The sequence below is a fragment of the Phoenix dactylifera genome, chromosome 9 (assembly GCF_051530095.1).
Source record: "Phoenix dactylifera cultivar Ajwa chromosome 9, Ajwa_hap1_PhDact_Kaust_v1.1, whole genome shotgun sequence".
Taxonomy (NCBI): domain Eukaryota; kingdom Viridiplantae; phylum Streptophyta; class Magnoliopsida; order Arecales; family Arecaceae; genus Phoenix; species Phoenix dactylifera.
Window position 1 is genome coordinate 10,681,535 of NC_143198.1, and position 13,010 is coordinate 10,694,544.

General features: G+C 40.6%; 1 protein-coding gene across 3 annotated transcripts in view; it reads left to right on the forward strand.

Annotated features, from left to right (window-relative positions):
• Positions 1 to 646: 646 nt before the first annotated feature.
• Positions 647 to 13,010, forward strand: part of LOC103721930 (Nucleoporin, Nup133/Nup155-like protein) — a 40,770-nt gene continuing 28,406 nt past the window's right edge. For 2 of the 3 annotated variants that reach the window (XM_039119999.3, XM_088704214.2), the window contains exons 1-3: positions 647 to 1,059; positions 5,398 to 5,522; positions 5,610 to 7,445. In XM_039119999.3, the coding sequence (XP_038975927.3) occupies positions 869 to 1,059; positions 5,398 to 5,522; positions 5,610 to 7,445 (2,152 nt within the window). In that variant the 5' untranslated portion in view covers positions 647 to 868. The remainder of the gene's footprint in view (positions 1,060 to 5,397; positions 5,523 to 5,609; positions 7,446 to 13,010) is intronic. The other variant, XM_088704215.2, reaches the window with a different exon arrangement.

Consider the following 13,010-nt stretch of genomic DNA (forward strand, 5'->3'; position numbering starts at 1 on the left):
GGGTTTGAAGGGTGTGGGAGGTTTGGAGGGGGGGTTTCGGTGGTGCTGTCTGTAAAGTCGGGATTCACAGCCGGCAGCGCGGCGTGCGGGCGAAGGGAGGTGGAGCGCGGCGAGGCCGGGGCATCGGGCGGCGGTGAAAGGAGGAGGCAGAGGGGCTTCAGCCTTCAAGCTTTCGAATCGCCGAAGTGCTTCACGGCTGGTTGGAGAATAGAGAAGGAGAAGGAGACCGGCAGAGCTGCGCCACAGCAAGTCGGGGAAGGGGATCGGGATTCGGGGGAGGGCTGGGAGTGGGAGAGTCGGAGACTAGGGCAACTGGGGCGATGGGGCAAATGGTCAAATGTCAATCAGGAGGGGGCTGAGCCGGCTTGGAGCCTGGGAGACTTGAAATTCAGACTAGCACTCGTTTGGGCTGGGCCGCTGGGAGACTATAGCTTGTTTGGGCTCGTGAGCTGCTCGGGATCGGGCTCGGATGTAAACGGGCCTCATGTTGAGCTCGGCCTCGGAGTTGTTTGACTAACGAGCCAAGTTTGAGCCGGATTTTTACTGAGCCGAGCCCGAGCAGCTCGGGCCATTAATAGCCCTAGACGCAACCTATCTGACTGGAGCTGCAAGCTTATCAATTCCACGGCCAGGATTTGTTATGGTCGTTTTTTCCTCGACGAAGATTCAATTCTCTTCGGCGACATCCCAGCAATTCAAATATCCCCTCCTACACCCACCCCCCCCCCCCCCCCCCCCCCCAAGGCCCAAACCTCGGCGGAACCTCCCTCTTTCTATCTCTCCTTCTTGAACCCTAGACTAGAAAGAAGCTCTGAAGATTCCATTCCCCTTCACTGCACGGGCAAGAAACCCTCGCGTCCGATCGGCGATGTTCTCTCCGGCGGCGAGGAAACCCCACCTCGCCTCTCAGAAGGACCGGAATCTTGGGCACGCTGTCCTCGATTCCCCCGCGACGCCTCTTCCAGAGAGCAGCCGGTCGGTCTTCGGCGCTTCCATCCCCAACCGGCCGATCACCGGCACACCGGCTCCGTGGTCTTCTCGCCTGTCCGTTCTCGCCAGGTAAAGGGGAGTCTAGGGTTGTGAGATCAGTTTGGATGTTTGAAATATTGTGGCATTTTATTTCTTTAATCAGTTGGTAGCTCTGCCACTGATTAGTCCCATTAGGGTATTTGAAATCTATCTTGTTGGATATCTATGTCTTTTTGAATGTTTTATTCTGAAGTTTTTGGAAGTGTGAGCTTGAATCATAGCGGTGGAGGTGAAAATATGATGTTTACTGATGGCTCTTTGGCTATTTGGAAAATAATCTATTTTCCAATGTTTGGCTGTTGGGGAAATAATCTTTCTTGTATTCTGCTTCTGTGGTCGGAAACCTGTTGCATAGATAGAAAAATCCGGGTACTGGCAGAAGAATGGTATTCTTTTAGATTGATACGGAGACACCAAATCATACACTTCCTGAATTCTGAAGAAGTGTATGCTCATTATAGGAGAAGGAATTGGAAATATCTCAGTAACATACAGAAAATTTATTCATTCCCAATGAGAGAACAACGAGCTCGTTGATGGTCGAGGTGCTTGACTTGCTACTTTGTTTAGTGGGGTATTCTTTTTTTTTCCTTTTTTTCTGTTGTGAAGAGGAGGTTAGCGGTATTGGGAGAAGAAATCGAGCTCAGATGGTTGGATGGGAAAGGCTATATGAATAGCACAGGTGGAATTTTTGTTATGTAAGTGATGAAAGAGATGAATAGGTCATCACTTGGGAACTAATTGTGGAAGACAACGTTTTAGAGGGAATGCAAAGGTTTTTGTTAAAGGAAAATGTTTTGGTGAAATAAATTCACCAACGTACTTCCATGACTGATAAGATGATTTGCAACAATCTTACTTCCACGATAGCCCTTATGTCTTTAAGATGCAAACTTTACTATGAAACCTACCAACTTTGTGATAGATTTATGGACTTGCTGTTCTCAAGTGATGAAAATCTAACCAACATTTGGTCACTGATGTATGAATATTCTATAAATGAATGGGATTTTATAACTATTATCCATCCTTTTTTGTCTTTTTGCTTTACTTGCAATCCCATGTGGTGGTGCACATGCACAAACTTCCCTAACCTTTCAAAGGAAATGATTTTTTGGTGTTCACATTATCTCATTTTAATGGGACACCATAGATGCACAATGCTTTGGGAATTTATGTATTGATCTCTCCAACTTTGCTCTAATGTGCCTATAATTTCATATGGAGCATAATATGTTGGTCCTCCCTTTACACCTCATTAGATGTTCTAGTGATAAATGTACACTAGAGGAAGGCAATTAATTAAGTTTCCGTCCTAACTTTCTTTTTAAAAATTAACAAGCAGTTCGCATTTATTTTTCATATTTATTGAAACTTTAAGGATGCCATTAATGCTAATGTGTCTTTGATTTTATTTGCCCTACTTACACTTGCCTAGATTGCTTAATGCTTTCATTCTTTAATGTTAAGCTAGTCTTTTTATCTTATTGTCATGTTGTCTCTTACCCACCACAAAGCTCAGATTCTCGATAATCAACTCCATGTCTCTCCTTTTTATCCTTGTCCCGCTCTTTACAGTGAACCCCTGAGATGCCACCTTGAAATTGCTTCCTTTGCAACATGAGTTGTGGATCCTCCTCATACTCATCGACAAATAGATATTTCATGGCCATATGGTTTGTGCCATCATGTTTGACTGTCTTATTTAATATATCTTGTAATGCTAATTTAATGCATTCTTTAGTATCATGCTTACTCTACTGAACTACTTTCAACTCTTGGGTTTTATGCACCTCTCTGCATCCCCTATAACTCAAGCACCTCAGTTATCCGCCAAATTACATGCTTCTTTAGATTAGGCATGCCTAAAAATCCATATGAAAACCATAATGTTTAAAATGCAAGTACCATCCTTTAATAATCATTGCATGCTCCCACCTAATGTTTCCCATCATTCTGTGCTAAAATCTGCAAATATGGGTATCATTTTACCCACTCGGACTGAAGCACCTCAAATACCCGCAGACTACATGCTTCTTTAATTCAGGCTTCCTAAAAATCTGAATCAAATCATTTTGAAGTAGCTTCTAAAACCAACTTGTGTTCTTTAATAATCTTGAGTGCCTCCACCTAGTGTTCCGCACCTTTTTGTGATAAAAATCTATACACATGTTAAACTATTGGCCAGCAGTCATATGATCAGGTAAAATGGTTGCTAGCATAATGACACACTTAAGCTTATAACTTAATCTACTTAAGTAATTTTAACAGCAATGGAATCTTTTCAGAAAACTTAATACATTAAGATATCATTGTTAGGAACAGTTGAGATTTTAATTATTGTAAGTTTTTTATTATTACTTGCATGCGTTTATCATTTTGTTGCTCTATGATCAAGATTACACCATTCAGAACTAAGAAGATAGATAGTATACATTGTAATCAAAAGGAAATTATTTTGCTAATATGGAATAGCAAGGCCTAGCAAAATGTGAGGAACAAATGTACGAGAAACAATTCCAAGAAATTAGACCAAGCGATCCATTTAGACTAAAGATTAGCAAAATTGATAATGTTCCTACGAACCCCAACATGATATTTGAGTTGGAAGAGTCACTTGTTCATTCCATTCCAAACTCTCCACCATGTAACTTGAACACAATATTCAACCTTTCAACTCCTTGTTTTGAAGTCAAAATTCTGGTTAAATGCCATTACATGCACATTTCCAAAATGTAGGGTGTAGTTTTAGCTTGGAGCATAAACCTAACTCCATAAAGACCAAGAGGTTGATCAAAGAGCAAATGATTAAATATTGTTACCCATACAAATTCCCATTGGTTATTAGTAACTTGAAAGAAAAAAACATTCTTTTGTCCATAAGTACAGGTGAGGTTTACTTAGTACCATGCAACTCTTGGACAACCTATTGGCCCATTTAGACCTTTATCCTAGGCTATATAAACAAGGTGGATAACTTTCTGTGATCTGGGCATGTTTTAAGAATGTGGTTTTTACTTGTCTGCTTGGGGTGCAATTAGCTTATGCATGCTACATGGTTGACTAATTTTGAGGTTGCTTGCAGCATACCTACGTTATTGTAGTCTTAATAGTTGAACATTCATTTCTTTGTCATGATCATTTAAGTTGGTCTTGGATATTGTGCCTCATAGATTAATTAGACCATAGTTTTCTTGCTTTCAGAAATATGTTTTTTCTTAAGGAAATTCACTTGATCAGATGATTACAATATGGTAGCGGGAGGTGCTCATTATTGGCCATTCGGTTGAAGGGATTCTAAAAGTAGGTAGATGACAATCAATTTTATTTGGGCTCACCGTGGTGATGCATTTGCTTTATGAATGATGGGGCATTGTGATTAATTTATTTATTTCTTGGCATTTGAACCCCACCCTTGGCAGCTCTTATTCGGGAGAACAGATTAACTTAAATTGCAGATGGGGTTTATTGTATAAAATTTGTTCTTATCAAGCGAGTAGGTTAAGCTATGCTGATCCTTAGGCTCATACGACTGAAGCCTTGTGATGGTCTTGATCTCAAGAAAGACTACAGACCAAGCCTCTTCCTTGATTTCCAGTTTGTGGGGGTATTTTGCATGTATGTTAGTCAAACCATGGGAGCTTGTTTATGCTGAGATGATTTTTAACTTTTGGTCTAATGTAACATGACAACCTTTTTTCAAAATTGTCATGTTACTTAGTAAATCAGGTCTTTAAATCATCATAAAAAAGAAAAGAAAATCACTTTGGAGTAGTTTTGGAACCATCTATTTTAGAAACAAAGGTTGTTTAGGATGGTTGAGCACATGTTTAAAATGTGAAAAGTGGAGTACAAGCTTGTACCACTTGTACGACATGTTTATTACACATCTATATAAGTTGAGGGACATAGCTATGCCTGCTTAGAGATACCATTCCTCTACCCTTCCGTTAGCCAGCTGACATTCGATGTATTATAGATACATTATGATAGGCACTTTTGCTCCTTGTACATGGCATAATATAGTGAGGATCTATGTTTATGCTTACTAGCTAAAATTTTATTATTTGAAGATATTCCTCTACCTTATTCCTGGCTAAAACTTTATTGTTTGAAGATATTCCTATACCTTGTTCTTGTTTCATTTAATTCAGAGTTTTTAAGGGATTTGGTTCTTGAACGATTCAATTACTGCAAATATTGTAAGAAATTATTATTTTCTCTTCCATTCAACTCTTTGTTCTTGAGTTAATTTTCAATTTATTGATTAGACTGATGGACTACAATCTCCTGCAAAAATGTTTTTAAGTCAGTCTTTCTAAAGTAGAGAGTTTGATAATCATTTCTCATTTATCTCTTTCTATTCAGGATTCCAACTGAGAAGAAAACTGAGAAGGGGGTTGATGCAAATCAAACCCAACCTGTATATGTTGGAGAGTTTCCCCAAGTTGTTCGCAGTGCTCAAGCAAATCTTCTGCAAAAGAGTGTTGCTAGTAGGGCTTTTGGTTTTGAATCGTGCTTTTAGTATGCTGTTCTTTCCAACTACCTCTTGAGAAAATGATTTTCTTATTTCCTTGCAGATAACACGGTGCTTGCTGGTGGTATGGATGAGGGAACATCCCTTGCTTGGATAATATGTGGAAGGCAGATTTTTATTTGGAGCTACTTATCAGCTGCAGTTTCAAAAAATTGTGTTGCACTTGAAATCCCATCTTCTGCATTTGGGGACAAAGATGACATGAAGTTCATGCATGGTAATCACTGGATGGTCTGTGTTGTCGGATGGGATATTGCATCATCAAGCAGTGAAACAATGTTAGGGCAATGCAGCTCTGCTGGCATAGTCGTTTGTAACCAAATGACTAAAGCTATTGTATATTGGCCGGATGTCTTCTCAGACAGTGAAAACATTCCAATTGCTAGCTTACCAATGCCAGAATCTGGAGAAAGTGATTTGACTAGTGATGGAAGGAAAGCTGCCAACCGGAACCATGGAAGCAATTGGGTTGGAAGTGATAACTTGTCTGAACATGATAGAGTTAATTCAATTATCGTGACTGCAATTCCTGGTAATTATCATGAATGTATTGCAATAGCGTGTCAATCAAATGGTGACTTGTGGTTGTTTCGTTTGACATCGGCCAGAATATGTCAGAGAAGAATTTCTCATGATGCAGTAGGAATTAGTTCTGGTCATTCTCAGATGAATAAAAGGCATGCAAGGTCATTAATCTGGCGTTCTTTGCATGCTTGCCCCAAGGAATCTGGTCGGCAGTTTTTTTTGTTGACAGATTGTGAGATTCAGTGTTGGAATATTATGCTTGCACCTGATATTAATATCACAAAACTTTGGATTCATGAAATCGTAGCTGATGATGGTGATTTAGGTATCAAGAAAGATCTAGCTGGCCAGAAGCACATCTGGCTTTTGGATGTGCAGGTGGATCGCCGTGGGAAAGAATTTACTGTTCTTGTAGCTACCTTGTGTAAAGATCGGGTAAGCAGTTCAAGCTACATGCAGTATTCTCTTCTAACAATGCAATATAAGTTTGGTCAAAATTTCTCTTTGGAAAATAGTGGATCAACGAATGAAAGGGTTCTAGAGAAAAAAGCTCCTCTTCAGGTAATAATTCCAAAGGCAAGAGTGGAAGATGAAGAATTCTTGTTTTCTATGCGGCTACGAGTTGGTGGCAAGCCATCTGGCTCAGCAATTATACTGTCTGGGGATGGAACTGCTACTGTAACCAACTATTGGAGGGGTTCCACTCGACTTTATCAGTTTGATTTACCATGGGATGCAGGAAAAGTTTTAGATGCTTCTGTTTTCCCTTCTTCAGAAGACAATCAGGAAGGAGCTTGGGTTGTTCTTACTGAAAAAGCAGGAGTTTGGGCAATACCTGAAAAGGCAGTCTTACTTGGTGGGGTTGAACCACCTGAGCGAAGTTTGTCACGTAAGGGGAGCTCAAATGAAGGCGTTGTGGAAGAAGAAAAAGGAAGCCAGGCTTTTGGTGTCAATGTTGATCCTAGGAAGGCTACTTCTGAGGCATGGATTGCTGGAGATAGACAAAGGGCAGTCTTTATGAGCATTGCACAACGAACTGCCCAAGATGAAGAAGCAGAAGCATTGCTAGGTTGTTTGTTTCATGAGTTTATTTTGTCTGGTAAAGTTGAAGGTGCGCTAGAGAAGCTAAGGAAAAAAGGAGCATTTGAAAAGGAAGGTGAAATCAATGTTTTCACCCGCATGAGCAAATCTATTGTTGACACTTTAGCTAAGCACTGGACAACAACCAGAGGAGCTGAATTTGTGGCTTCAGCTGTTGTGTCTTCTTTACTTTTGGATAAGCAGCAGAAGCATCAGAAATACCTTCAGTTTCTTGCTTTGTCCAAGTGCCATGAGGAACTTTCTTCCAGGCAGAGTAAGGATTTAACATCCCTTATTTTTGATTATGCTTGCATTTCTGGCTACCTGTCTTAAAATATCTTGCCCTCATCATACCATCTGTTGGACACAATTTGACATTGTTCTCATAAGTATCTTTGATCGAGTTCTCACATATCTGTTTTTCTGCAAATATTTAGGCTGGAATGCAGGTATTTATACAGTTACTCGTTTCTTCATTTTTCGAGGTGCATTTGCTTTATGTATCTGTTTTCTGCTTGTCATTCCTTTACTTAGGAATTGGACTATTTATTTGGAAAGTACTTCTAATAATTAGATTGTAAAGAGGTTTCAATGATGCTTCAAGCTAGGGCCTAAAGGCTTGTATAAGATAATGTACCCTTGGGCGGATTGAGTGTGGGCTGGTGGGGGCAGGAGAAACAAGTATGACGGCCTAGGGGAAGGGAATAGGGATGTGGTGCGGCCTAGAATATGCAGCAGAAATCTCTCACTCTAATTCTCTTATGTGATGACTTGGGTTGGCGTTAATTGGACGTGGTAATGAAGGGTTTAAGGCCTACGATTGAGGTCTGAAACCTAAGAAAAATTGTGATGGTAGATAGATTGAAGCAATGGTAATGGAAGTGCTATGAGTTGAAAGTAATGAAGATATCTATGGGCTGAATTTAAGAGTTTCACCTATACCCAAAACTCAAGGGGTTTTCTGGCGTCTCACCAAGAAAGAAGAAGAGCCTTTGGAGTCTCACCAAAGGGGAAGAAGAGAAGCCTCTCGCCTCTAGATCATAAACAATTTGCAAGCCAAAAAATTCTACATTGATTTATTCATCATGTTCACCTCATTAAATAGATGAGGTGTTGGAGCATGAAAGGAAATTAATCTCATGATAAAACTCAGGTTAAGACTCATGACTAAACTCAAATACTAAGGGCTATAGGACTCCTAACCAAAGTAGGACTTGACCAAGTCAAGGGACCAAGCAAGACTCCTAATCAAAGTAGGACTTTGACTAGTCAATCCCATAAACATCTCCACGGCTAAGACTCTTCATGCCATGAAATCCTAATGAGAATAGGACTTCTATGCGGATGGACACCTCATCACGTCCTCAATTGGGTCCACACAAAGTGACTTGGGTTGACTCAATTACAACTCAATTATATGGACTCAATCCAGCAAATACAATTCAGCAATTACAAACCCAAAACAAGAACTCAAGTAAACCCAATATAAAAGTTCTCAATGTGACCTAATAGACCAAATTAAAAAGGCTCAATCCAATGTAATTAAATGCTGGAAATCATGAACCTAATGTGTTTTCGGACACTTCCAAGCAAGGATCCAAACTCGACGTACGTCCATTATGACTCGGGCTCGTGCTCCTGCATCAATTCTTTCCGGCTGAGAAGAACTTGACTCCATCGAGTTGGGGCCGAAGAGCTTGTGCAAATCTGAATTCTGGCGCGGGATCTCCTCTGTCTTCAGCCACGAACAATCTGAAAGGGGTCGGTTCTTCTACTTCACCAAGAATTTCTGATATCCTTCTTGGCGTGCCGTAATCCGTTGATTGCCTTGATCTGAATTTATGAATTCTAGGAAGGGATTTTAAAAATCAACAAAGGAATATATTGTCGAATTCCTGTTTACCTGAAAATGCACTAAACAGATCGTTGTTAGAACCGATAAACAAAGTTTTAAATTAATTATACTCTTACCTTTTCTACTCGAAGAATAGTGGTCGTAAGAGGTCGATCCACAGGAAGGCGATTGGAGTTGCATAAAAATCAAAACGTTCACTCGGATTCAAAGCCGATTTTTGAATAATAAGAAAAAAATATTACTTCGGGGATGTTGAATGATTCTCTAGTCTACCAGAGAATGTTTTCTATTTGAAAATAACGAAAAGACAGATACTTGGAATCGAAGAGCATTTATAAATTTAATGAAATATTTAACTATTCAAAGAAAAACTTTAGCATGGATGAAAACAGTGCTTAAGAAGATTGAAGCCTGGAACATAGATTGCATGAGAGAAAATTTCATATATTGCATGAAAGAAAAATTAAAAGATTGCATAAAAAAACAGAAATTAAACTGAACCTAGAATAAGAATTGCATGAAAGAGCATTGATGGATTTCATAAAAAGAAAACTGATTACAAAAATAAAAATGGAGATTGGAAGCCTAATGCTTCTTCTCTTCTGCAAATAAAAATAAAATAAAAGAAAATAAGAAGCTTCTCCCTCCCGGTGGAACACACATTTTTTTTCTTTTTTTTCTTTTTCAAGAACAGAGCATACTCTGTTCTTTTCCTCCTCTCTTTTTCTTTTGAACAGAGCTCCACCTCCTCTCTTCCCCAGCCGAGCACTCCACCCTTTTCTCCCCTGTTTCTTGGCCCCAACCGAGAGCTTCTACCCCCCCTCCTCTCTTGGACCAGCCGAGCACTCCCTTTATAGATCAACCCCCTAGAAGGAGGGGGAGGATGCTTGGGATTTTGAATCGGAAGGAATCGGACGCGTGATTGGATGCTTGATCAACGAAGAGGCGGACTCGGAGGCTTGACTGCAGCATGATCCGTGGAGCTCGGACACGGAGGAGGCTGGATCATGGGAGGAAGGAGAGGGCGGACGCGATCTGTGAGGCGGACGCTTGGGATTTCAAATTCGAAAGAGAGCTGGACTGCCGGTGATGCGTGGGATGATTGCTCGCGGATGCTGGAACTCGGAAGAGGAGGAGAACACGGATCCGGATGGGAGGGGGACGCAGGAGGAAATCTGGGAGGATGTGGATGCTGGACCGTTGGACCCATTGCTCCTCCCTTTGATGCGGAAGAGGCGGATGCAGAGGCGGAGGAGTGTGGACTTGCTTCTTCGGGCCATGCTGGGATCACGCTTGCAGTCGGACGAGCGTGGGATTCGGAAGCTGGACGTGGCTGGGCGGAAGAAGATGGACGCGATGCTTGGATGCGGAAATGGAAGGCTGAAGAAGATGGCTGGATCACGGGATGCTTCACGGCTGGGATGTTGATCACGGAATGGAGCTGGGGTCTCCCGTGATCGATGGGAGGAACACACGGACCGGCTGGACTTGGATGCTTGGGCTCACACGTGATCCCACGGGTGAGAGACGTGGAGGCTGCAACGGAAGGATGTGGACAGTTGGTGGGACTCCACTGTTAGCTCCCTACTCTGTCTTCAAATCGGGCTCGGTTCTGTGATCCTTGGATGGTGCTTCAAGATCTTTGGATGGTTGGTGGGAATCCATCAGATATGACCGATTCCTTCTTGGATTTGGCAGCTCTCCGGGAGGTGAATCAGGAAGAAGGGGATGCGGGAGATGGGCTGATATGCGTGGGCTGGATGGAAAGTCGTTCGGGGGCAAATGTGCTTGACCAGGTCATGGTAGGATTGGGCATGCGCCATCTGTACCAAATGCGCATTTAAGCTCTAATTTATGATAACCTGTGCCAAACAAAAATATAATATTAAATCAGAAATTTTATTGTTATCTATTAGCAATAATACTAATTTAAACGGTGTGTAGATCGCCCTTTTGTGCTCTCATCACACCCTCCAACTAGCTTATTGCTAGTCTCTAGCAATTAACAAGCAAACGATAAAATGAGGGCACAAAAAGATGTAGTCTAACTTATGATCTTTTTTTTATTGTAGCTAAATGCACAAAACTAAGATATGTACCCATTTTCGTAGGAAATCACGATTGCACTTAACATGTGCAACAAGCCTTTAAACCCCTAGGTTACCCTAGTGGACGAGTGGTCTCGTGAGGGTTTGCAGTGAAGTTACCCACAAACTTCATCAGTTAGGGATTTTCAATGTTTAACTCAAAATTTGAACAAGTATTATTGTATGAACCTAGAATTGCAAGAATAATAAAGACTTATTGCTGTCATATTTAAGCAGACTCTAACTCAAGTTCCATTACACCCCATCTATCTGCTAACAAGTCAAGAATGGAGTGAGGTGCAAGATAGTATCATATAAATGAGTGGCTTTCACTTACTTCCAACGTGATCACTCTAATTTTCAAGACTTTCTAGAGTTAAATGGTAATGAACACCCAAGATTTAACTTTTAATCAGACTGAATGCTAAGAAGAATGACTTGTGCAATATCTAGCCTTATTAAGCTTTCTAGCTGACCTGTTTAGCAATTGTTAGGCCAATGACTTCCGATCTAGATGGCTCAGGGCACTAGGTATAAAGACACCCTAACAGGCTTAATAACTCAAGTCAACTAGACTCTAAGGCCGAATTAGTTACTCAGAGTTTAATCTAAGTCATTTTCACCTTTTTACGCGAACACTCGCTGCTTGCCAGGCAAGAGGCCCGGTTACTCAGTGAGAAGGCTTAAAATAAATCTTTTTTTTTAGGGTGTTCATCACACATCTAACTTTAAATTATCCAGAAGATTAAAAGTATTCATATTAGTTGCAAGTTTACATACCCCACTATTCATGTGCTTACGTGTAGGTACTAAATCGTCTTCTATCATGTTAGCAGAAGATAGGTGGAACGAAAACTCAAGCTAGAACTGCTATCATATTCCTTAACTCAAAGCTATTGTCAAAACAATTCCTAGTTTGTACAGCCAAAAAGATTAGATTTTGAGTTAAAAATTTGAAATCCCCCTTTTTTTTAAATCTTTTTAGGCAGAAAAATCAAAAATATTCTCACCTCCATACCTAAATCTAACATTGTCCTCAATGTTAAAGAAAATTTAAAGCAGTAATAGGACAGAGGAGAAGTTACCTGATATGGGTAGGTAAATTGACAATTGGGGCAAAAACCCCCAAACCTGCATGTTAGTAATTTATTGAATTTTTTTTTTATTTTTTAATAATATTTACATGTTGGGTTGCCTTCCAAGAGCGCTAAGTTTTATGTCTTCAGCCAGACAAAATGTAGATTCATTTTTTTCAACCATTATCTAAGAATGGTTTTGGAAGAGTCCGAGGAAGAACAGTCGGCCGATGACGATCTATGCTCATAAGGGGAACAGAATTAGGGAGCGCATGCTCGACCCCTTCCTCGGAATGGGCAAGGTAAGTCTCTAAAGGGTCCTTACTATAAGTTTGTAAGAAAGTCTCCTGAACCAGACTTTCAATCATGTCAACTTCATTGATTTCTTCATCGTCTGGTGGTTGTTTACTTATGTTGAAAACATTAAGCTCGACTTTCATGTTGCCAAAAGATAACTTCAGCATGTCATTTCGATAATTTATCACAGCATTTGCTGTGGCTAAGAAAGGTCTATCTAAAATTATAGGTGTGACTGTCTGGATGTATTACAGGTTCGGTGTCAAGGATAACGAAGTCCACAGGATAGTAAAACTCGTTTACCTTCACTATTACATCCTCTACAATCCCCTTGGGGTACTTCACCGTTCTATCTGTTAAGGAAAGGGTAATATTTGTGGGCTTTAATTCCCCCAAACCTAACTTTTGGTACACATAGTAGGGAAGTAGGTTCACACTGGCTCCTAAATCTAATAGGGCTCTCTGGATGATCGTTTCTCCTTTTTTTATTTCAATGGTGGGGCAACCAGGGTCTTTGAATTTCG